The sequence below is a fragment of the Symphalangus syndactylus genome, chromosome 8 (assembly GCF_028878055.3).
Source record: "Symphalangus syndactylus isolate Jambi chromosome 8, NHGRI_mSymSyn1-v2.1_pri, whole genome shotgun sequence".
NCBI classification, from domain to species: domain Eukaryota; kingdom Metazoa; phylum Chordata; class Mammalia; order Primates; family Hylobatidae; genus Symphalangus; species Symphalangus syndactylus.
This window is the reverse complement of record NC_072430.2, coordinates 84,086,079-84,112,406: the sequence shown is the minus strand read 5'-3', so window position 1 is coordinate 84,112,406 and position 26,328 is coordinate 84,086,079. Positions and strand designations below refer to the sequence as shown.

At 34.7% G+C, this 26,328-nt stretch overlaps 1 protein-coding gene across 2 annotated transcripts in view; it reads left to right on the top strand.

Moving 5' to 3' along the window:
• CWC22 (CWC22 spliceosome associated protein homolog) overlaps positions 1 to 26,328 on the top strand; it is a 69,004-nt gene that overhangs the window by 26,266 nt on the left and 16,410 nt on the right. For both annotated transcript variants that reach the window (XM_055289900.2, XM_055289901.2), the window contains exons 6-14: positions 2,996 to 3,124; positions 7,543 to 7,711; positions 8,095 to 8,148; positions 10,289 to 10,424; positions 10,520 to 10,726; positions 10,812 to 10,874; positions 15,395 to 15,499; positions 16,768 to 16,849; positions 22,324 to 22,384. In XM_055289900.2, the coding sequence (XP_055145875.1) occupies positions 2,996 to 3,124; positions 7,543 to 7,711; positions 8,095 to 8,148; positions 10,289 to 10,424; positions 10,520 to 10,726; positions 10,812 to 10,874; positions 15,395 to 15,499; positions 16,768 to 16,849; positions 22,324 to 22,384 (1,006 nt within the window). The remainder of the gene's footprint in view (positions 1 to 2,995; positions 3,125 to 7,542; positions 7,712 to 8,094; positions 8,149 to 10,288; positions 10,425 to 10,519; positions 10,727 to 10,811; positions 10,875 to 15,394; positions 15,500 to 16,767; positions 16,850 to 22,323; positions 22,385 to 26,328) is intronic.

Below are 26,328 nucleotides of genomic sequence, written 5' to 3'. Positions count from 1 at the left end.
CTCTGTACTCATCTATAAAACTGCAGCTGGCATTTATCTCTTTTCATACATTTTCTTCAGATCATGATATATTAGACTGTACATTTTTGCTACTCTAAGGCAGACAGACAAAATTTATATATGAACAGTCACACTTAAAACACTCCTCCTTCCCTTTTCAGAATAATTGAGATGGTGAGGAGCTATTTAGCAAAGTACAGCTAAGTTTTTAAGATATTTTTCTCTAATAGGATGAGTTGATAACTAGGGAAAGTATGATCCCAGATTGAAATGATTATTCAGTTGCCAGATAACTAGTTATCTATTGGGATAGAAGGTATTAATGGTTATAATTTAAGAAAAACAGATGCAAGGTGAGCCAGACAGGAATATTTCCACATCTTTTCATGAGTGTTTCAATAGCAATTTGAAAAGTGCTTGAGAACCTTATTTAAGTTAAATCTAAATTTGTTTCAAGGATTAGCTTGAAGTAGAAATGTCATGATCTGCCCACCTTGGCCTCCCAAAGTTCGAGACCAGCCTGGCCAATATAGTGAAACCCTGTCTCTACTAAAAATACAAAAATTAGCCGGGCGTGGTGGTGGGCACCTGTAGTCCCAGCTACTTGGGAGGCTGAGGCAGGAGAATGGCGTGAGCCCAGGAGGCGGAGCTTGCAGTGAGCCTAGATCGCACCACTGCACTCTAGCCTGGGCAACAGAGAGAGACACTGCCTCAGAAAAAAAAAAAAAAGAAAAAAGAAATATCATTTATCTAGAAGAAGCTATGAAGATTAAAATAAATTAAAACCGAATTTAAGTGCCAGAAAGGGGTATTTGATGACGTTAAATTCAAAACTAGTAAGTTTTTCTTTATGTTTCATATTTTAGCACTTGGCAGTGATATTTGAAGTGTTAGGTTGAAAAGGAATTTGGAGATGGTGTCTGTGGTTAATAGGACCTTCATTATCATGTAAGCATTTTGCTCATGCACAAGGCAGTAGTGGCAGCATTACTGAAAAGTATTCACTTTCTCCAGTCCAGTCCAAAGCAATCCTGATTGTAAAAGACTAGAAACTTTGTCAGTCCAAGTCTTGCTTCCTTTTAAATAAAGCAGACAGGAGAGTCAGCAATACATACAATTTAAAGCAGATTCCTTTAAGATAATTTTATATACAGTTAAAGTCTGTTCATAGGCTGTAAAGGGTACAAGGAGAAGTAGACATCAAAGCAATCCTGATTGTAAAAGACTAGAAACTTTGTCAGTCCAAGTCTTGCTTCCTTTTAAATAAAGCAGACAGGAGAGTCAGCAATACATACAATTTAAAGCAGATTCCTTTAAGATAATTTTATATACAGTTAAAGTCTGTTCATAGGCTGTAAAGGGTACAAGGAGAAGTAGACATCTGTAAGAGAAGGCCATAGTCTTTGCTTTCAGTAGATACGTGAATTGTGGGCTTCCTGATTAGGGTGTATAATTGTAGTTGATGTAGCCATTTGATTAGTTCAATAAGATAGGTTGTGATTGTATATGAGCAACATCTTATTAATCAGGCCACTTGTTAAGCCATGCATCTTGTTTCTAGAGATAGTGGGATACCAAAAGGTTGGAGTTATGAAACAGTGGAATAGTCCACCTTGGGTACAGGTGGTAAGGGGGTACATAATTTATAGAGAATTTAGAAACAAAATAAAATTAACTGCAAAATGAGTCTGTTTTTTATCCTCACCATGCTAGCAATACTAAACAATGTCAGTGATATAATACTTGTTCCCACCAGGAACTGCTCTCACCAACCTTCCTTGTGCCACTCCAGAACAGGGATTCTTAACCTACAAGCCCCTCAAGAGGTCCATGAATAGAATTCAAGCAATCAGTCCATAAATGTGTTTGGGAAAAAAATTGAATCTTTATTTTTACTCTTCTCTAAAGTTTAGCTTTTTTTTTTTTTTTTTTCTTTTGAGAATGTAGGCAATAGATCAGAGTATTGACAGTCTGTTACAGATATTTCATGATACGGATTATGGCCATGCTACTCAGAAATTTAAGTAGTTATTAAGCATACTGCCAGTTCTTGTTGTTTAATGTGTTATGAAGCACATAGAATATTATATCAAACTTTTGTTCTTTGCATGTTTCAGAAACTGAATTTTAGTATGATTAGTATCCTTTGTAATCCTATTCATTGTATAGATCATTCCAAAAAGTCTACTGGTTTCACCAGACTTCCAGAGAGAGACGTGTATGGAAGAAAAAAGGTTAAGACTTCCTGCAGCTGAAATCAGATTCCACAGACAAGCAGTTACAAAACCCATAGAATTGTAGAGCATTCAAAGATCTTAGACATTGTCCAGTTCAACCTAAAGAAACTCAGTGAGGCCAAGAAATTTCCCCAAAATCTAGGGTAAAAAGCAGTACAGCTATCTAACATTCAACTGGTATACCTGTAGGACTACTACATCAACATAGAGATTGTCTTTAAAATACTCTGAACAATATTTCAGCCTCATCATTTCATGTGAATCCCTTTTCCTGTAGTTACCATTTCTTTGTGGCTTAAAACATTTAATTTTGTTGTCTCTGTCATCTTTTTTTTGTGGCTTATATTTGGGTATTTCATGTTACCATTTAAATTTTTGAATTGCATTTATTTCAAAGGTTTCCATTAAAGACAAGTTTAAATCAAGCATTATATGTAAAATAAGCATGTATTGAATTTGACTAATAAATGTACTAGGCATAAGAACAAAATGTTATCTTTGTATATCCTTACATAATCTTATTGTATTATCAAAGGAAAATGGTGTGTACTTAAGCATATGTACAGAAAATCAAATATGGTTCAGGATATAATCTGTTTATCCTGATAGGCATCATATATTTTACTGTACTTGGGGGTAGTTTCATGAAAATAATGTTAAAAATTAAGGAACACTATGTAGTTTTTATGTTCTTATAGCTTCTTCTTCTTGTAATTATTGAAAAAGTTTTAATCTTCATTTAAATCACTTCTTTTTAGCTTAGCATACCAGAGGATGAGTTGGGAGGCCCTAAAGAAGTCAATTAATGGTCTTATCAACAAAGTCAACATTTCCAACATAAGTATTATTATTCAAGAGCTTCTTCAAGAAAATATAGTTAGAGGAAGGTAAGTATCAGCTATTTTATTTGTGGTATTTCTAAGTAATTTTTTCAAAGGAATATAATATCTACATGAACAATAATCATTGATTTATTGTGCTACTTCATTTCAAAGGTCATTGAGAATATTTATTTAAAATGCAGTACTTATAAAAATATAGACTGCCAAGAAATAACTTGTGCCTTGCTGTTAGAGGTTGTATGGAATTTTTGCTTTTTGAGAAGCTTTGATTTCACATAATGATTTTTGCAGACATTCAGTTAATGCCTCCAATAATTTAAACTCATGAGGAATAATGAATATTAAAATATAATACCTCAAACTAATTTTTTATTTCTTTTTTAAATTGACAGAAAATATACATTTGTGGTATACATCGTGATGTTTTCATATATGTGTACTTTGTAGAATGGCTAAATCAAGCTGTTTAACGTGTATTCACATACCTGTCATTTTTTGTGGTGAGAACACTTAAAATCTACTCTATTTTCAGCTTTCAAGTATATAATATATGGTTATTAACTATAGTCAAAATATTGTAGAATGGTTCTCTGGAACTTACTCCTCCTGTGTAACTGAAATTTTGTGTCCATTGACCAACATCTAAATTCCCCCAACCCCCAGCCTCTGGTAACCATCATTTTATACTCTGATTGTATGAGTTCAGTTTTCTTTTAGACTCTGCATATTAGCGAGGTCATGCATTATTTGTCTTTCTGTGCCTGGCTTATTTCACTTAGCATAATGTTTTCCAAGTTCATCTGTGTTTTCGCAAATGACAGAATTTCTTTTATGGTTGAATAGTATTCCATTATACATGTATACATTTTATTTATCCATTTATTCACAACAGACACTTTTGTTGTTTCCATATTTTGACCATTGTGAATAATGCTGCAATAAATATGGGAGTGCAGATACCTCTTCAACATACTGATTTCATTTTCTTTGTATATATACCAATAGTAGGATTGCTGGATCAAAGGGTAGTTATAATCAAAAAAATTTTTTTTGTATTGGTTTATTTTAGAGATGGGGGTCTTGCTTTATTGCCAGGCTGGAGTACAGTGCATGGTCATAGTTCACTGCCCCCCTTGAATTCCTGAGCTCAAGGAATTCTCTCACCTCAGCATCCTAAGTAGCTGGGACCACAAGCACTCATCACCACGCTGGGCTAATTTTTTAATATTTGTAGAGAATGAGGTCTTGCCATCTTGCGCAGACTGGTCTCGTACTCTTGAGCTCAAGCAGTCCTCCCCACTTGGCTTCCCAAAGTGTTGGTATGACAGGCGTGAGCCACCGCACCTGGCTAGTAATTCTGTTTTTAATATTTTAAGGAAGCTCTATACTATTTTCATAATGACTGTACTAATTTATATTTCTACCAACAGTGTACAAGCGTTCTCTTTTCTCCATGTCCTTGGCAACACTTGTTATTTTTCATCTTTTTTATTACAGCCATTGTAACAGTTGTGAGGAGATGTAACAGTTGTGAGGAGATGTCTCATTGTGGTTTTAATTTGCATTGCTTTGATGATTGGTGATGTTGAGCATTATATAATATATAATATATATTTATATGTAAATATACATATATTTATATATATAGCCTATATTTGTACATCTTTTGAAAAATGTTGTCGTTTGTTCATTTTTTAGATTGGGTTATTTGTTTTCTTACTATTGAGTTGAATGCCTAATGTATTTTGGATATTAACCCCTTATCAGGTGTATGGTTTGCAAATGTTTTCTCCCATTCCGTAGGTTGTCTCTTCACTCTGTTGATATTTTCCTGTGCTGTGCAGAAGCATTCTAGTTTTATGTAATCCCATTTGTCTCTTTTTGCTTTTGTTGCCTGTGCTTTAGGGGTCATATCCAAAAAATCATTAACCATACCAATGTCTTGGAGCTTTTCCTTTGTGTTTTTCTTTTAGAAACTTATAGTAGTTTCACAGTTTCAGGTCTAATGTTTAAGTCTTTAATCTGTTTTGCGTTGATGTTTGTATATGGTGTGGGACTAAGGGACCTATTTTCATTCTTCTGCATCTGGGTATTCAGTTTTCTTGGCACCATTTATTGAAGACACTGTCTTTTCCCTATTGTGTCTTCTTAGCATCTTTGTCGAAAATCAGTTGACTGCAAATGTCTGGATTTATCTCTGGTTTCTTTGTTCTCTGTAGCTCTATGTGTCTGTTTTTATACTATTGTCATGCTGTTCTGATTACTATAACTTTGTAGGAGATTCCAGGTCAGGGAGTGTGATGCCTCCAGCTTTGTTCTTTTTGTTCAAGATTGCTGTGGCTATTCGGAGTTTTTTGTGGTTCCGTGAGTTTTAGGATTGTTTTTTCTATTTCTGTGAAAAACATAACTGGAATTTTGATAGGGATTGAGTCCAGTCTGTATGTTGCTTTGGGTACTATGGACATTTTAATATATTATTTCAGTCCATGGACATGGGATGTCATGCATGTTCTTCCATTTTTTCATGAGCAATTTGTAGTTTTTAGTGTACAGATCTTTCATCTCCATGGTTAGATTTATTCCTAAGTTGTTTTTTTTTTCATAGCCATTGTAAATGGGATGTTTTCTTGATTTCTTTTTCAGAAAGATAGTTCATTGTAAGCATATGGAAGCACTACTGATTTTTGTATGTTGAGTTTGTGTCTGCAGCTTTACTAAATTAGTTTATTAGTTCTAACAATTTTTTGGTTAAGTCTTTAGGGTTTTCTATATTAAGATCCTGTTTACAGCAAACAGACTTCTCTATTTTTGATTTGGATGCCTTTTATTTCTTCCTCTTGCCTAATGGCTCTGGCTAGGACTTCTAGTACTATGTTGAATAGAATCGGAAAGAGTAGGCACCCTTTTCTTATTCCTGATCCTAGAGGAAAAGCTTTCAGCTTGTCACTGTTGAGTATATTAGCTATGGGTTCGTCGTATATGGCCTTTATTCCAATTTAATTTCTAGTGAGAGTGAAGTGGGAATGTGAGAGAAATGGAGAAGATGAGCAATAAATTTTAGAAAAGCAGAAGGGAATCACCATATTCTATAATATGTGGCTTTAAGCAATTGGTGATATTTAAAAGGGTCAGAAAATAGAAGTACTCCATGTTCTATTTATTATTTTAAAATCTGAGGGCTATTTTCTTATGTCATTTTACATGACTATGATTCATCTTTTAAAAAATATGGAATGTAGTGGCCAGGCACGGTCGTTCAATGCCTGTAATCCTAGCACTTTCGGAGCCTGAGGCAAGAGGATCACTTGAGTCCAGGAGTTGCCTGGGCAACGTTGTGAAAACCTGTCTCTTCGAAAAATACAAAAATTAGCTGGGCATGGTGGCACACAGTAGTCCCAGCTCCTCTGGAGGCTGAGGTGGGAGGATTGCTTGAGCCTAGGAGGCAGAGCTTCCAGTGAGCCAAGATCGCGCCACTGCACTCCTGCCTGGATGACAGAGTGAGACCTTGTCTCTCCCCAACCTCTCCAAAAAAGGTGGGGGTATAAAGTAGGTGCAGCAAGTTGTAGAGGCACAGAAAGTTGATCAAGAGACAGCCGTTATCCTCAAAAGTGGGCAGAGATCTCTCCAATTTACTTAGAAAAAAAGTAGACTTAGAAGAGTTATGGATTGCTAAAGATTTTATAATTTATAAGCTGCATCCTTTTTCCCATTTTCTACTCTAGTGATTCAGTTGTCATATCTAAAACTACCATTAAGACTTTTTTTCCTGACTTTTGGCAATCCAATAATTACTTGTCATTACATTGCTAAAAATAACTAGTTTGCCCAATTTGCCTTTCCCCTTCCTCATCAAATGCATATATAGAAACATGACCATTTTCAAAATGAGTTACAAGTAGGTACCTTTTAATTTCTTCTTACTGTTTTAGCATTAATCTTGCATTGCTTTTAATTTCATGTCTTTATTTCTCACGGGAGTATTCCAAATCTTCATTTTATTCTACTAAAATTAGACTTAAAGATTTAAACGCAAATTTGTCTTTAATCACAAAATTAATTTTATAAAAATGACAGATCTGTAGTAGAAACTTTATGTTGTCTAACTTTTGTACTTTTGAAGCAGGTCTGCTTTTGTTTACTTTTTTGAAAATGTTAAATTATAGGAACCTTAAGAACCTCAAATTCATGATCAGATATAACAGACTGGGAAAAGAGGAATTATATGTAGAGAGAAAAATTTGGGGGATAAATTGCAGTAAAATCTTCATTCTATTTTATAAAATCACAAATTTACATTTCGTTTTCTGAAAAACAATATTTATTAGTAAGACAAACTCCATTTAGTTCTGATTTAGATTTTATGATTACTTATAGAGAAATATTACTGAATTTTAATAGTTTTTGTTTCATTTAATTAATTTGGTGATTATTGTTGACTCCTTTTTAAATTCTTTTTTATATAGAGGACTGCTGTCCAGGTCTGTTTTGCAAGCACAGAGTGCTTCTCCAATCTTCACCCATGTTTATGCAGCATTAGTGGCAATTATCAACTCAAAATTTCCACAAATTGGAGAATTAATCCTCAAGAGGTTAATTCTTAATTTTCGAAAAGGCTATCGGAGAAATGACAAGGTATATATGAATAGCTTGTAAGTAGAATGATACATAGGAACAGACTAAAAAACTAGTATCAACAAAAGTAAGCAAGGTTGATTTTGACACAGATACATAACATAATGCTTTTTAAAAACTGTCTTTCATGAGAACTTCTTTGTTCTGTTAAATATCCCTGGCCACTATTGATGAGCCACAAAAATGATGGCTATAACTGTAGAACTATAACTAACCAGAAGGAATACTCTTTCATGTGTTTTATCTTGTAACTTTCTTATAATGTAAAAATTATACTTGTGTGGTACATGTTTTAAATAGATGATGTTAGTAGGCCATAGATTATGTAAATAAATGAAAATTGGGTTTAGTTTATGGATTAACTTTCCACCTTTATTTTTCAGCAACTCTGCCTGACTGCTTCAAAATTTGTGGCGCATCTTATTAACCAAAATGTGGTAAGTAATTATCTTCAATACTTGGTCCCATTCAGTGGCATTAGACCAGAGGGTTGATGCCACTTCACTGATACCTCTCTATTTTTGCTTTGCTTTATAGTCCTTGGGAGAAATATGTTGGATGATATTTTCATTTTAAAACTATAATAAATGTATTTAATATTTTTTTTTTTTTCTTTTTTTGAGATGGAGTCTCGCTCTGTTGCCCAGGCTGGAGTGCAGTGGCACGATCTCAACTCACTGCAAGCTCTGCCTCCTGGGTTCACACCATTCTCCTGCCTCAGCCTCCCGAGTAGCTGGGACTACGGGCGCCCGCCACCAAGCCCGGCTAGTTTTTTTTGGAATTTTTAGTAGAGATGGGGTTTCACCATGTTAGCCAGGATGGTCTCGATCTCCTGAACTCATGATCCACCCGCCTCGGCCTCCCAAAGTGTGGGGATTACAGGCGTGAGCCATTGCGCCTGGCCGTATTTAATATTCTTTAACATAACGCTTTGATGCTAATCAAAACACTTTTAGATATTTATGAAGTTAATCTGACTTAATACTATACATGGTTACTTGACTGCAAACCATTCCTTTGAAGAACCATTCCCTTCATTTTTATAAAACAATAAAATTGGTATCTCCTCCACTTCATTCCCTGCTGTTCATGAGAATCTAATAAATATCTGATATTCTACAAAAACCTCTATTCGTTGCAACCACATAGGTATAGTCATATATTTTTAGAATCACTTGATAGAATAGAGTTGACAAATTTTAATCTGTTTCAAATGCAAGTAATTTTATCATGCTATTATTCAGTTTGTGGTTATATTTTATATTATTTTACATTTACATATTTTATATATAAAAATATTTTATATTTTATTTGATGGTTTTGATTTAGCTTTTGTTTAACCATGAAAGTGGTAAAATTGTTCTTGCTCATACTCAAAAGTTTCCTTCAGATGTATAGTATCATTTCCAATTAGTATCATGTATAACAGGAAGAATTTTAAAGTCATGCTTAGTCTTATTTCACTAATATTAAATACTTTGATTCTTATTTACATGAAAATTCTTTCACTCTTAGAAATCTTTTAGATTTTGACCTAATTAGTCATCATATTATTACAGTGATAACTTGCTACTTAAGACCATGGAAACTTAATTTCACATCTGTAACCACAGAGATATATTTCCATTTTTAAATGTGTATTACACTTAGACTAGAGATTTTTGGCATAGCCATAAAACACTCGATATGATAAATTTTTTGCGTCTTCCCAACTGTGGTACAGGGCAGTATTTTCTTGTCACTGATGTAAGACTGACACCCCTCCTCCCCTAGTAAAAAGAAGTAGTGGGTGTCTTTGATGTTGTGCACAATTGGAAGAAGATATCTCCTGAGTTGAGATTTAGACTTCTTTCCTCACCATCTCAAATCACTGTCTGACTTTAGAAAGGCATATGTATGGTGTTTTAAACATTCTTTGTAGTTCATTTTCTTCTCATAGCAAAGCTTCTCAGTAGAGTTTTATTCCCACTCTTCCTGGCATTGTTTATAAATGTCAGTTTTTTAACGTGGCCAGTAGAAATAGTTTGATTTAATTTTTTTTAAAAAAGATAGAATATTCAAAACTGTTGTGTTCCAGAAGTTATTAAGATATTTTGTGATAAAATTAGTATTCATGTAACTTAAGGACTATTTGTGTCTAATAGAGTTGCTGATAGAATGAATTGTGATCATGGAGAAGGGTATTATAAATCATATTACTGTTTCTCATGTAGTAATTATGAAAATAATTATCTTATTAGAAAGTAGTATGTGATTTTAACATATTTTATCTATGACACTCTCCATACATAATGGCTACGAATATTTCTTCTGAAGATAATTCAAATGGTTGTATTTAGCATAGAAAATTAAGATTTTTGGAACAGTCATCTGAAAATTCTTAGTAGCTAGATAATAAAAGTGACAGAAAAATTGTATCCCATATTTGGAGTATTTCCATGTGCTTTATAAAACTTTGCCCATCATATGTGCAATATAATTATTGTAAACAGATTTACTAATTTTTAGAAATTATAAAAATATTTTAATGTATGTAAAAGCATTTTCTTTCTTCCTTGTATATGTATTCTATTTAAGGCACATGAAGTTTTATGCTTAGAGATGCTCACTTTGCTCCTGGAAAGACCAACAGATGATAGTGTTGAAGTAGCTATTGGTTTTCTTAAGGAATGTGGCCTCAAATTAACACAAGTGTCACCAAGAGGAATCAATGGTAAGTGTACATTCATAGTTTGATGTTAAGTTTTTGTTTGAGTATTATAATATTTATTGCTTATTTTATTGTCTTTTCTTTCTGTTAACCTTTAGCTATATTTGAACGCCTTCGAAACATTCTGCATGAGTCTGAAATTGACAAAAGAGTTCAATATATGATTGAAGTGATGTTTGCTGTACGGAAAGATGGATTCAAGGACCACCCCATTATCCTAGAAGGTCTTGATTTGGTGGAAGAAGATGATCAGTTCACCCATATGCTCCCTCTGGAGGATGACTATAATCCAGAAGATGTTCTTAGTAAGTCTGGGGCATGTTAGGTGGAAAGAGGTGTACCAACAAATGTAAATATAGAAAATAAACATTAACTTTTAAATTTTTTTAGATGTTTTCAAGATGGATCCTAATTTTATGGAGAATGAAGAGAAGTACAAAGCTATTAAGAAAGGTATGTAAAATTTTATAAAATAGTTTGGATAAGTAGAAGCAATTTAAGTAGTTATATAATACTGATAGGAAATATTTAGAGATCACTGATCCCCACCTAATGAAATCTCTGCTCTTACAAAGTTATTCTCTTAGCTGTTTCCTCGGGCATTATTTTTTTCCTGGTACTTGCCCATGGTTTTTTACTTCATTCTGAATTACTTACCCCATTATTCCTTTCCTCTTTCCCTCTAAACTATGCAATCCTTATGTCTCACCCATCTTAAGAAATATTCATAGATTAGTAGTGGCCTTTATTTAGCTTCTCTACCATTTACAGTCTGTGCCACCAACTTTAATATTCAATTAAGTGGTATACTTGTAAAGTGCTATACTTTATTGTTTCTTGAGGTCAGGTTGATATCCTTCTGGTAGGATGAATCACAGTATTGGTGCCTCTCTGGTAAAATAAATTGATCATTTTCATTTGTACATCATTGGTATATTCTAAGCACTAACTTTAGACAGGTTTTGATGTATAATTTATCTTTGACTTATTAGCTGAGTGACCTGTAGCAAGTTACTTGTTTGATGGAAGACTAAATGTTACCTTTCTGTGGAAGGATATATAAAATACAGTGTTGTGTATTATCACAGACAATGATAGCTATTATTAGTGTTACTATTTTCACATTTGTATTATTTTCCTCCTAAAGCTTAACACTCAGGCCTACTTAGATAATAATTTTATGGGCTTATTTCTCTTGAGTTGTAATTTTACTAGAGGAGTATTTATTGCTGTGGAAGCAATAAATATTTACCTTTGTATTAAACCCCAAAAGTTTGTATTAAAAGCTCTCTGATTATAATAGAAATGCAAAGAGTTGGTTAGCTTTGCAAAATCTTTTATCAGGCTAACAGAGCACCATTGGGCAAAATATAATTTTAGTTTTTGTCATTTGTTTGCTTTTAACATAAAGACCAGCCTTATGTAATCTCATATACAGAGAAAGCAGAAACCTAGAACTCTGTCTGCATTCCGTTGCTCAGTAGTGCTTAGAAGTAGAAGGTTGAAAGGAAAAGGAAAAGTGGGAGAAATCTTCCATTCCTATGCATTATCCTAAAAATCTGTTATAATAATAATAATGGGTTTCTCTTCTTAGATGCTGATTTCCTAGGAGCTTTTCCTATAATATGCCAGATTCTTTTTTTCTGTTATAATTTCATTTCCAAACAGAGAACTCCATAGATACATTTTGCCTTCTTATGAACCTCTTTTCCTGCAGTCTCACTGAAAGATGCCAAATGTTTTTGTGAAATTCTTATATACACCTGATTTGATTTCTTTCTTTTTTAAACTTGAGAATTCTCTATCCATTTCTTTAGCGTCTAGGCAGTTGGCCAATGCATGGAAAGTAGTACTTTCTTTTATTGAAGCAGTTCTCAAATTCTTTGGTCTCAGGATCCCTTTACATTCTTGAAAATTATTGACAACTCCAAAGAGCTTCTTTTTATGTGGGTTATATCTATTGCTATTTACTATATTGAAGGTTAAAACAGTATAAAAGAGTATTTATTAAATTATTTCAAAATGATAGCAAACCTAGTATATGTTAACATAAATTACATATTTTTATGAAAATCGTTATTTTACGGGCTGGGCATGCGGTGGCTCACGCCTGTAATTCCAGCACTTTGGGAGGCTGAGGTGGGCGGATCACAAGGTCAGGAGTTTGAGACTAGTCTGACCAACATGGTGAAACCCTGTCTCTACTAAAAATATAAAAATTAGCCGGGTGTGGTGGTGCATGCCTATAATTCCAACTAGTCAGGAGGCTGAGGCAGGAGAGTCGCTTGAAACCGGGAGGTGGAGGTTGCGGTGAGCCAAGATCGCACCACTGCACTCCAGCCTGGGTGACAGAGCAAGACTCTATCTCAAAAAAAAAAAAGAAAAAGAAAATTGTTATTTTACAAAACAAATTTAGTGAGAATGATGTTTTATATATTTTGTATTATATATATTTTTTATAAAATTTTATTTATAAAGTTTACTGTCTGGCCTAATGGGAAGCAGCCAGACTCTCATATCTGTTTCTACATGCAATCTATTGCAGTAGGTTGTTTTAATTGAAGTACATGAAGAAAATCTAGCCCCAGATAGATATGTAGTTAGAAAAAGTGAGCAATATTTTAACAGCCTTTTCAGATAAATGCCAATATTTAACAACTAGTAGTTTTAAGATTAATTGCAGTGTGAATTCTGAAACAGTATCAATTAACTTTGATAGTGTTGCATTAGAATCCATTTGTCTGTCACTTTAAATAAATCTTTTACTCATGCATGATTTTGTAATGTTGCATTAGTCATTTAGAAAATACTAATTCACTGAGTTACACACATTTTTTAAATGTTAATATTATCAAAACCAAATTAACATGTTGGTATAATATCTTGATAGCACGTTTAATAATATTACCACCGCTCTCGTCCAAAAAAATCTAAGTATTGGGGAGCTCTCAAGCTCACAGAGATGGATATAGGTTTTTCAAAATTCTTGAAAACCCTAATGTTATCATCGTCGCAGATATTGTTAGTTGTTTTCCCCAAAGTGACAGTCTCAGTTTGTTTACATTTGAGAAATTGTTGGCCAAATATCTAACAACTGTAGTTAGTTGGCCATTTTTTTCAAGTAAAAATGAAAAAAATAGCTAATTCATCTTGCAAAGCAAGCAGTCACACGGCTGGTTTTCCTTGACATAACTGTCACCATTGTAGATCTGTCTTTAACAGAAGGGCTATGTATATAAAGTTTATATTTCATTACTCAGATTAGGATAAAGTCTTATATTCAGGGCTGAGATTTAATAAAATTCATCAAGGACATTCTCAGATGAAACTGGCTTTCTACTTCAAGAGGGTGGCAGTAAAGAATACATTGATTACTAGTGAAGTTTGATGCCTTGATTAGTGCTTGGGTTACAGAAGTTTTAACCCCCATTGCTTTTGGATCATCATCACAGATGTCAGCACAGTGAAAGGGCAGATACTGTGTTGGTATTATTATGACAATAGTTTTGACCTGCAGACCACTTGACAGGTCTCAGTGGTCCCCCATGGACTCCTAGACCATGCTTTGAAACCACTACTTTATTCAGTTAATGAAATCCAATTGTCCTTGCCTAAGTGATTCTAATAAGTACAGTCGAAAGTGGAGAGATGAGAAGAGGATGATGTAAATGATTAGACAATTCATTTGACCTTCATTGTTTTGTAAAACATTCTTCTAGAGCTGGCATAAAAAAATGGCCCCAGCAGGAAGTAGGCACAGCTTTAGTAATTAGCACCTTCGACTGACCCAGGTGTACTTGTGTTTTAGATCTTAACAGCATTTGGGAAAACAGCAGGAATGCCTGTCTTCCTACTACTGAATACTAAATAGTTTCTTTTAAAAGTCTGTCTAAGCCTTGTTGCATAGTAATAAACTAGATACTTCAGATTATCTCTTGAATTCACATTTGTTTGAAATATTCTTGAGATTTGTATGTCAGATAAGGGCCGAATGACTACTCTTCATTTTTGTAAAATGATTTGTTTCTCATAATGTGAAGCTCTCTGCTAACTTTCATTATATGTCTCCTGATTTATACTGCTTAAATATAAAGAAATTAGAATTTTTCTTAAAGTGAATTGATCCCAGAACTTTGTATTAAAAGCCCTCTGATTATAATAGAAATGCGAAAGTAAAGAGTTGGTCAGGTTTGCAAAGTCTTTTATCAGGCTAACAGAGCACCATTGGGCAAAGTATAATTTCAGTTTTTGTCATTTGTTTGCTTTTAACATAATGACTGGCCTTATGTAGTCTCATATACATCACTGTTTTCATCCAGTTTTGAATATATCATTTGTATTTTTAAAAGTGATAATCTAATACAGTGCTTGTCTTACCAGTTGTCTTAAAGGCTTTTAAACTTGTTTCTGTTTTATATATGAAGTCTTTGAATTTATTGTAATGTTCAATTTAGTAGGTATATATTTTAATAAAAATCTCATTACTATTTATTTCAAGTGAACACTAAATTATGCAATTATTTTCTCTCCCTTCTTTGTCTTTCCAAGTACATTCTTAGCCTAAATTCTTGTTTTCTGTATCTAGCCTTAACTTTTTATAATGGACTGTCTTCTTTCTGATGATGAAACAATATTTTGACTCCCATATACTAACTTCTATTCCTAATATTTGCCAGTGCTCTTGCTCTTTTCAAAAACCATCATCTACTTTTTCTTTGTTTTTCTCATCTCCTTGTTTCATGGGCACTTTTTATGTGGCAGAAGAGTGATACATACAGCTCTCTTTAGTCAAATCAGTTATAATGCTTTTTGACAACCTAGTCAATAACGCGAGGCTTGGTGGTTATCTTTGTTGGCTAGTAAACTGTTACACCACAGTGGATTTCAACGAACTGAGAATTATCTTCTTAGAATGAAATACATGTATATGACTTGCACATTTTTTTTTCGTAAACTTACTTTGTACTTTACAGAAATTCTTGATGAGGGAGATACTGACTCAAACACAGACCAAGATGCTGGGAGTAGTGAAGAGGACGAGGAAGAAGAAGAGGAAGAGGGAGAAGAAGATGAAGAAGGTAAACATATAGCATATTCAAATAATATTATAAGATACTCTAAAATTAATTCTAATGTAATCTTCTAAAACAATAGTTCTCAATCTTTGGGGAGAGCGAGGAGGGCTGCTGATGGCATCTAGTGGGTGAAGACTAGGGCTGCTGTCAAACAGCCTACAAACCACAAGACTGCCCTTACAACAAGATATGATCTAGCCCAAAATGCCAGTATTGCCAAGATTGAGAAACTGCTCAAAAAGTATTAAACAAATTCATTTTTTAACATCAGCACAATTTTAATTTAGTATATTATGCCTTTGATTATATTCTAGACAATGAAAAACATGTTTTCTTATTGAGTTCATGTGATTTATGTAGCCCTGGCAGGAATGTGACAAATGAGAGTGACTGCATATTTGCTGTTCATTTTGGCTAGAGTGAAGAGGCCAAAAGCTATATTTACACAGAAGTAGTGTGTTCTTCCTCTTCAGCTTTGATTACATTGTTTCACAGAAATAAGCTCAGAACTTTACTTTGGTTAAGGCACAGTTAATACATCAGAACATAAATAAACTGGTCATTATTTACATGTATTGCATGTGTGAAGATATTAAAAGTATACATTTGCCTTTTAGGGCATAATAAATACTTCTGTCTTATGGTACAATTGTTCTTCTGTAACGTATTTTGTAAAAATGATTTAATTTCTTCCAACTTTTTAAATTAAAATTATCTTCTATCCATGTACTACATTTTACTTTAGAATTTCCTTGTTTTATGTGAAAATACTGTTCAAATAAAAACTATTAAATGTTTATAAGGAAAGTTTTCATGCATTAAATAAGAGAAAATTTTAACAAATATATGTATTTATGTTGGACTCATCCAGCCTGTTGTGATGATCCAGTGTTCTCTGAAACTGAATTTTTACCCATGAGTTATATAGTGCGTCTAAATTATCAAGATATTGTTTATAACTCTAGAAATAATATTTTACCAGACAACAGCATGAGTGCAGCCTTTTATAGTATCTAAATGAGCAGATAACAGATAAACAAAAATAGTTTTCTTGGCTTGGTTCTGGACTTCTTTGAGCTAACATTGTGATATAGCAAAAGACTTGAAATAGTTACTTTCAATTCTATAAATACTAATTTACAAAGTAAAAAGAGAATATTATTAAATTTGTATTGATTCTAAATAGATTTTTGAAGAAAATGCTATACAGAGATGCATTTTAACTTCACATTTATTTTTGCAGTTTCGCAATTTTGTTATGTTTCTTTCAGGACAAAAAGTAACTATTCATGACAAAACAGAAATTAACCTGGTCTCATTTCGTCGTACAATTTATCTTGCTATTCAGTCAAGGTAAGGCATCATATCTGAGTTCATCCTTTTTTTGTTTTTGATAAGGGATGGGTAAAGAGATCAGGGATACATTTTAGGGTCTCATAACAGAAAACTGGACACCATTTCAGCATTCTTAGACTACCTACCTCTCTCCCCCATCCCATGCCCAAGCTCATAGTACCCTTCTGTTGATTCTTTGCTTTACAGGCAAATAGTTTTTACTTAATTGGAAGGTCTAATTGTGTTACCTAATTAAATGGTTTTTTAGCTATATCATTTCTTATATAGTTAAGTGCCACTAATAAAAACGTGAAAATAATTCTGTTTTACAAGATAGCAGAGTACCTAATTTTATAATGAAAATGTAATATTTAATATTTTTAAAATTTGGTTTCTAGTTCTGATTGGAGGCAAAGAAGCACTGTTGTGATGACTGTTGGACAGTGATTTGCTCTGCAGATGTAAATGAGTATAAACAGAAATAGGAATTAGACTTAGGAAGATTTTGAAGACTCTTTGAAGTAATGCTAAGTAAGAAGTGGTGTGATGTGATGTCATGAAAACAAAACCTATTCGCTTTCAAGGCTGTGAATTTGGTTTTGAAGAGATATAAATGAGGATGTTAAATCTTAGTGCATCTGGTACTTTGTATGTGAATCAACCTATTGATTTAATAGGCACAGTGTTTACATTTTACACTGGAGGAGAAATATTTCCTCAGTTTTGTTTCATTACTAGGCTTAGTATATTTCCATTTAGTATGATGTAATAGCAATAATGATTCATAAGTAGGAGTCATCTGTTTTCAGTCTGAACAGTTTTTGCCTTTAGGTTTATCTTCAAATAGAGGAATGTTAAACAGCAAAACATTGGTTGGGAATTTTTTTGCTTTATCCTTACCTATTCTCTCTTCACATAAAAAGTATTAAATATTTTTTCATATAAACTTAAAGTGAAAGGTGAGAAATATTTTGTCAGAGGTAAATAGTCTTGGGGTTTGACCTTTCATTTGTTTGTCCTTTTAGAAATCCAACAGTCATCAGTTGTGAGCAGCAGATTTACTGTGTTAGTGTTGCAGTTAACATTAACTTTGAAGAGTTACAGTGGAGCTCTTTGAATAATTATTTGAAAGAAACGTAACCTTGATAATCTCTGAATCACACAAAAGACTTGAAAAATTAAAGCATTAAAAAACAAGTAATAGCCACTATTACATAGTGGTATCAGTCCTAGTAGCAGTAATTCCTGTCTTATATGTTGAGTTTCTGTGGGGATTTTTTGTTATTTTTTTAAACATTATTAATTTTAATTAGTTAATTTTTATTTATAATTGGCACATAATAATTGTACATATTTATACCCTAAGGGTGATTATACATTGTATAATCAAATCAGGGTAATTACCGTATCTATCTCTTTAAACATTCATCATTTCTTTATGGTAACAACATTCAAAATCTGGCTACATTGTTATTTGCTGTAGCCACCCTGCTATGTAATGTGAATCAAGGGCTTTTTGTTCATGCTATTTGACCCTTGTTTTTCATTACTGTATTCCCTAAAGATATAAATGTGGACACATAATTATATACAGAATTGTTTGGTGCAAAAAAAAAAAATGGAGACAATCTTATTTTCTACCACAAATAATCAAAATGTCCAGTCTACGCCACCACTGAAAATTAGGTTAATAGAGAATTGTTTTAAATGTGAGCAGACAGCTTGATGTAATATTAAGTGGGATAAAAACTATGTAACTGTATAGAGTTGTGCTTATAGTATTTTCTTAACTGTAAAATAGGCAGATTCTAGAAATATATGTAACATATCAACAGTAATTATCTTAAGGGGAGGTTTATGTTTATTATATACCAGGCTAAAAATCAGGAATAGGATATAATCATCAAGCCAGGTGGCTATGAGGTCATCTTAAACAGTCCACTTTTGAAAATCTTGTGAACAAAAACCGAGTTCTGGCAACGGAACTATGTGGAAATTTTATTTTTTATATTTGTTTTTGTTGACTAATCTGACCAGTAGTCTTATCTTCCTTCTGTTATGGCTCCTTAAATACCCTTTTTTATATGCATAAAACATTAAACTACACAATTGCCTTTGCTATTAAAAATAAAGCATTCCTGTTTGTTCTTGCTTTTAAACGATTTTCCAGTCTGATTTTATTTTATTGAAGTTGTAACATGAGAGAGAAATGTTCTACCATGTCCCCACCTGTTTAAAGTTTTTGATATTGGACACATCAACATAACAATTTGTAAACACAACTTGAAATCTGGCATCATGTAAAGAAGACAGTAATTCAATAAATGTCTTCTTTTTTCTTTACCCTCTCCTCAGTTGCTATTAATTTGTGTTAAACCTGAAACCCATTTGGTTTAGCAAGCTGAGAACTAAAATATCAAGAAAATTTAATTCATTTAATATTTATAATTAGTACAACCTAAAAACTATCTTGGTGTAGGGGGTCATTACATACTTTCAAAATAAAACAAGAACAAGAAAAACAGACTCATATAGCTAACTTTCTCCCTGATACTTCACTTAGTAGATAAAAGAAAGTAGTAACATTTCTTCATCAACTACTTGACTGTTTTTCAGAAATTTCAGGATTTTGTCTCAGTACTAATTTCATTTTTTGAAAAAGCTGGAAAAGAAAAAGTCACATCTGTTTTAAATGTTTTTGGTTTTGCTCTATTATTAAAATGTATCAATTACCATTTAGCATTTTAATCTTAATGTTAGATACTGTTTAATATTATCTGTTATATAATCTCTTTCCTGACAGGTTTCTTTTTTATTTCATTGCCTTGTACCATCCTGGATTATTACCCTGTTGTGCTTAGGAAACCCTATAAGTAATAGAAGCTGAGGAATATAGATGAACTGCAAAACTAAGTCCATAATCATTACTTAGTGATGATTTTATGCTGTGTTATCAAAAGTAAGGGTGTGGGCATTCCACAGAAATGCAAATATAGTAGCATTATTTCTGAACCAATAAACAATTAACAAATTGAGTTTGCTGATTCTCTTAGGTGAACTATACTGACGATATTTTAAATTCTGTTCATATGAATACTGGGTAAAAGCATGTTTTTTTCTTGCAAGCTATTTCATATTTACTATTTTTATATGTGGTATTTATAAAATGTGGATGCCCTGTGTTTAGGATGAACCAAGCTAACTTGTAAAAGTACTGATTAAGCACTAACGTCATGCTGAGCTCCTGGTACGCCTTTCATCTCTTGGAAGCAGTATAGAAAAATACAAGAAATTGGCAGTGTCTAGTAAAAGTAGATAGAGTTATGATAGAATAATATATCATTTACTCTTCTACACTGAGATTTTAATGTAAGCAGAGAAACTTGACCTGTGCTTGCTCCCGTCTTAATGAGGACTTTTCCTGGCTTCTCTAAACACGTGATACACATTTCAAGAAATGACTTTTCAAATTAAGTATTAATTACAGCCTTTTCTTATCAAATATTGGGTGAGAAAGGGTAAATATTCCTGTGTTCAAGTTCTACTTCTGGGACTATGTGGCCAGGAGCAAGTTTCAAATACTAATACCTAAGTCTCATTTTTCTCATCTATAAAAATGAGAGTCAAATTAGATTGTCTCTAAATCCTTCTGAAATCCTATGTATAAACCTAAATCAGTATAGTATCCTATAGGTGTTTTTACCTCCAGTTGTTTCTAATTTAGGTATACATTTGTGAAGAAGAATGTATTTCTTAAAAATTTTAGGTAGTTGTAATTTTTTTTAAAGTATTAACTTTTAAAAGCTTTTATTTCTTTGTCCTCATTGTTAACCATTCTACCTATTGTTTTATCTAAGCTTTTGAATAGAGTTATTGCTCTTTTTCTTTCTTAGATTTATTTAACAACTAAATGTAGAACAGAACAGCTAGATCTCTTGAAAACCTTGAGCGCTGGGAGGCACTCTTTGAGATCTGGACCTGATTACCCAGATTTAGAGTACTTAGATTTGTCCTGTAACATGGGATTATCAAGTCAGAACATTTAATAAATTCTTTATATACAGTTATTATCCTCCACATGCTTGAAGGAAAAGATATTGCTAACACTTAAGAATTTACTACCATCATACTTGAGTGATGAGTTTGTAGTGGGAAAACATTCGATAAGCATTATATGATTGCAGAAATGAGAGACACTTACACATCATGTGTTTTGTTTCTTAAAATGAAGAAAATCACATAGAATAGAAACCCTTTTATCTGATTAGTTATGGCTTGAAGTTGGTTGGTTTGAGAGAGTAATACAATTCAGTGCATATACCTCTTTTTTATTTTTATTTTTGCTTTTTTAAGATTGAGATTTTATTCACATGCTGTGATACTCACCCATTTAAAGTGTACATTTACAGTCATGTGCCATATAACGACTTTTCAGTCAACAATAGACCACATAGGCAATGGTGGTCCCATAAGATTATAATACCATATTTTTACTAAACCTTTTCTATGTTTAGGTGTGTTTAGATACATAAATACTTACCATTGTGTTAACAGTTGCCTACAGTATTCAGAAGTACAGGAACATGCTGAACAGGTTTGTAGCGTAGGGGCAACAGCCATAGCATGTAGCCTAGGTATATTAGGTTGTACGATCTAGGATTGTGTAAATACACTCTATGATGTTCTCACATGAAAAAATTTCCTGGCCAGGCACGGTGGCTCAAGCCTGTAATCCTAGCACTTTGGGAGGCTGAGGTGGGCGGATCACGAGGTCAGGAGTTCGAGACTATCCTGGCCAACATAGTGAAACCCTGTCTCTACTAAAAATACAAAAAAATTAGCAGGACCTGGTGGCGGGCACCTGTAGTCCCAGCTACTCGAGAGGCTGAGGCAGGAGAATGGCGTGAACCCGGGAGGCGGAGCTTGCAGTGAGCCGAGATGGTGCCACTGCACTCCAGCCTGGGGGACAGAGCTAGACTCTGTCTCAAAAAAAAAAAAAAAAAGAAAAAAAAATTTCCTAAGAATGCATTTCTCGTTAGATAACCGTGTCATTAAGCGATGCATGACTGCAGGTGGTTTTATTATATTTACAAAGTTGTACAACCATCATCATTGTCTAATTCCAGAACATTTTTATTACTCTAAACTAAACCCTGAGCCTATTAGCAGTCACTTTCTACTCATTTAATCTACTTTCTGTGTCCATAGATTTGTTACTTCTGAACATTTTGTATAAATGGAATCATACTATATGTAGTGTTTTGTGTCGGGATTCTTTCACTTAGCATAATTCAAGGATTCATCCATGTTTTATGTATTGGCACTTCATTCTCTGTAGAGTTAAGAGCTATATTTTCCTTATATACACAGTACAACAATATGAAATTACAGTTAAAAAAGATGATTTAAAACCATTTTTAAAGTAAGATTCTTGTATATAAGAGTGTACAGTCTGTGTTGCAAGCTTTTAACCTTTGTGATCATTTCCACAGTTTAGATTTTGAAGAATGTGCTCACAAATTGCTGAAAATGGAGTTTCCTGAAAGCCAAACAGTATGTTACTACTTTTTCTATTAGGAAATGTATATATTGGTTTTAAAAATGCTTAAGGCTGTTAATGGGTAAGTTTTGTGGATTGAAGCAATACCTCAGCACTAAATATTTTTTAATGTAGGTTTTATATCATTTTAAGATAACACAAAGCTTAGGGTGTTTCAGATATATTGCTCACTCCAGTGAATTAAATTTTCTGCTCAAATGAGATATGGTAAAAAGAGAGTCTCTGAAACACTACACTTTACGTAGAATTTCTGAGTTGTTGCTTATAAATCAAATTTTGGGGGGGTGGAGCCAAGATGGCCGAATAGGAACAGCTCCGGTCTCCAGCTCCCAGCCCCAGCAACACAGAAGACGGGTGATTTCTGCATTTCTGCTTGAGGTACCGGTTTCATCTCACTAGGTAGTGCCTAACAGTGGGTTCAGGACAGTCGGTGAAGCGCACTGTGCGCGAGCCGAAGCAGGGCGAGGCATTGCCTCACTCGGGAAGCGCAAGGGGTCAGGGAGTTCCCTTTCCTAGTCAAAGAAAGGGGAAACAGACGGCACCTGGAATATCGGGTCAGTCCCGTCCTAATACTGCGCTTTTCCAACGGGCCTGGAAAACGGCACACTGGGAGATTGTGTCCCGCACCTGGCTCGGAGGGTCCTATGCCCACAGAGTCTTGCTGATTGCTAGCACAGCAGTCTGAGATCACGCTGCAAGGCGGCAACGAGGCTGGGGGAGGGGCGCCCGCCATTGCCCAGGCTTGCTTAGGTAAACAAAGCAGCCAGGAAGCTCGAACTGGGTGGAGCCCACCACAGCTCAAGGAGGCCTGCCTGCCTCTGTAGGCTCCACCTCTGGGGGCAGGGCACAGACAACCAAAAACTCAGCGAGAACCTCCACAGCCTTAAATGTCCCTGTCTGACTGACAGCTTTGAAGAGAGTAGTGGTTCTCCCAGCACGCAGCTGGAGATCTGAGAACGGACAGACTGCCTCCTAAAGTGGGTCCCTCACCCCTGAGCAGCCTAACTGGGAGGCACCCCCCCAGTAGGGACAGACTGACACCTCATTCAACCGGGTACTCCTCTGAGACAAAACTTTCAGAGGAACTATCAGACAGCTGAATTTGTGGTCTCACGAAAATCCGCTGTTCTGCAGCGACCGGTGCTGACACCCAGCCAAACAGGGTCTGGAGTGGACCTCTAGTAAACTCCAACAGACCTGCAGCTGAGGGTCTTGTCTGGTAGAAGGAAAATTAACAAACAGAAAGGACATCCACACCAAAAACCCATCTGTACATCATCATCATTGAAGACAAAAAGTAGACAAAACCACAAAGATGGGGAAAAAACAGACCAAAAAAACTGGAAACTCTAAAAAACAGAGCACCTCTCCTCCTCCAAAGGAACGCAGTTCCTCACCAGCAACGGAACAAAGCTGGATGGAGGATGACTTTGATGAGTTGAGAGAAGAAGGCTTCAGACGATCAAACTACTCTGAGCTACGAGAGGAAATTCAAAACAATAGCAAAGAAGTTAAAAACTTTGAAAAAAAATTAGAAGAATGGATAACTAGAATAACCAATGGAGAGAAGGGCTTAAAGGAGATGATGGAGCTGAAAGCCAAGTTTCGAGAACTACGCGAAGAATGCAGAAGCCTCAGTAGCAGATGCGATCAACTGGAAGAAAGGGTATCGCTGATAGAAGATGAAATGAATGAAATGAAGAGAGAAGGGAAGTTTAGAGAAAAAAGAATAAAAAGAAACGAACAAAGCCTCCAAGAAATTTGGGACTATGTGAAAAGACCAAACCTACGTCTGATTGGTGTACCTGAAAATGATGGGGAGAATGGAACCAAGTTGGAAAACACTCTGCAAGATATTATCCAGGAGAACTTCCCCAATCTAGCAAGGCAGGCCAGCATTCAGATTCAGGAAATACAGAGAACGCCACAAAGATACTCCTCGAGAAGGGCAACTCCAAGACACATAATTGTCAGATTCACCAAAGTGGAAATGAAGGAAAAAATGTTAAGGGCAGCCAGAGAGAAAGGTCGGGTTACCCACAAAGGGAAGCCCATCAGACTAACAGCTGATCTCTCAGCAGAAGCTCTACAAGCCAGAAGAGAGTGGGGGCCGATATTCAACATTCTTAAAGAAAAGAATTTTCAACCCAGAATTTCCTATCCCGCCAAACTAAGCTTCATAAGTGAAGGAGAAATAAAATACTTTACAGACAAGCAAACGCTGAGTGATTTTGTCACCACCAGGCCTGCCCTAAAAGAGCTCCTGAAGGAAGCACTAAACATGGAAAGGAACAACCGGTATCAGCCCCTGCAAAAACATGCCAAATTGTAAAGACCATCGAGGCTAGGAAGAAAGTATAGCAACTAACGAGCAAAATAACCAACTAACATCATAATGACAGGATCAGATTCACACATAACAATATTAACGTTAAATGTAAATGGGCTAAATGCTCCAATCAAAAGACACAGACTGGCAAACTGGATAAGGAGTCAGGACCCATCAGTGTGCTGTATTCAGGAAACCCATCTCACGTGCAGAGACACACATAGACTCAAAATAAAGGGATGGAGGAAGATCTATCAAGCAACTGGAAAACAAAAAAAGGCAGGGGTTGCAATCCTAGTCTCTGATAAAATAGACTTTAAACCAACAAAGATCAAAAGAGACAAAGAAGGCCATTACATAATGGTAAAGGGATCAATTCAACAAGAAGAGCTAACTATCCTAAATATATATGCACCCAACACAGGAGCACCCAGATTCATAAAGCAAGTCCTCAGTGACCTACAAAGGGACTTAAACTCCCACACAATAATAATGGGAGATTTTAACACCCCACTGTCAGCATTAGACAGATCAACGAGACAGAAAGTTAACAAGGATATCCAGGAATTGAACTCAGCTCTACATAAAGTGGACCTAATAGACATCTACAGAACTGTCCACCCCAAATCAACAGAATATACATTTTTTTCAGCACCACACCACACCTATTCCAAAATTGACCACATAGTTGGAAGTAAAGCTCTTCTCAGCAAATGTAAAAGAACAGAGATTATAACAAACTGTCTCTCAGACCACAGTGCAATCAAACTAGAACTCAGGATTAAGAAACTCACTCAAAACCGCTCAACTACATGGAAACTGAACAACCTGCTCCTGAATGACTATTGGGTACATAATGAAATGAAGGCAGAAATAAAGATGTTCTTTGAAACCAACGAGAACAAAGACACAACATACCAGAATCTCTGGGACACGTTCAAAGCAGTGTGTAGAGGGAAATTTATAGCACTAAATGCCCACAAGAGAAAGCAGGAAAGATCCAAAATTGACACCCTAACATCACAATTAAAAGAACTAGAAAAGCAAGAGCAAACACATTCAAAAGCTAGCAGAAGGCTAGAAATAACTAAAATCAGAGCAGAACTGAAGGAAATAGAGACACAAAAAACCCTTCAAAAAATTAATGAATCCAGGAGCTGGTTTTTTGAAAAGATCAACAAAATTGATAGACCGCTAGCAAGACTAATAAAGAGGAAAAGAGAGAAGAATCAAATAGATGCAATAAAAAACGAAAAAGGGGATATCACCACCGATCCCACAGAAATACAATCTACCATCAGAGAATACTACAAACACCTCTATGCAAATAAACTAGAAAATCTAGAAGAAATGGATAAATTCCTCGACAAATACACCCTCCCAAGACTAAACCAGGAAGAAGTTGAATCTCTGAATAGACCAATAACAGGTTCTGAAATTGTGGCAATAATCAATAGCTTACCAACCAAAAAGAGTCCAGGACCTGATGGATTCACAGCTGAATTCTACCAGAGGTACAAGGAGGAACTGGTACCATTCCTTCTGAAACTATTCCAATCGATAGAAAAAGAGGGAATCCTGCCTAACACATTTTATGAAGCCAGCATC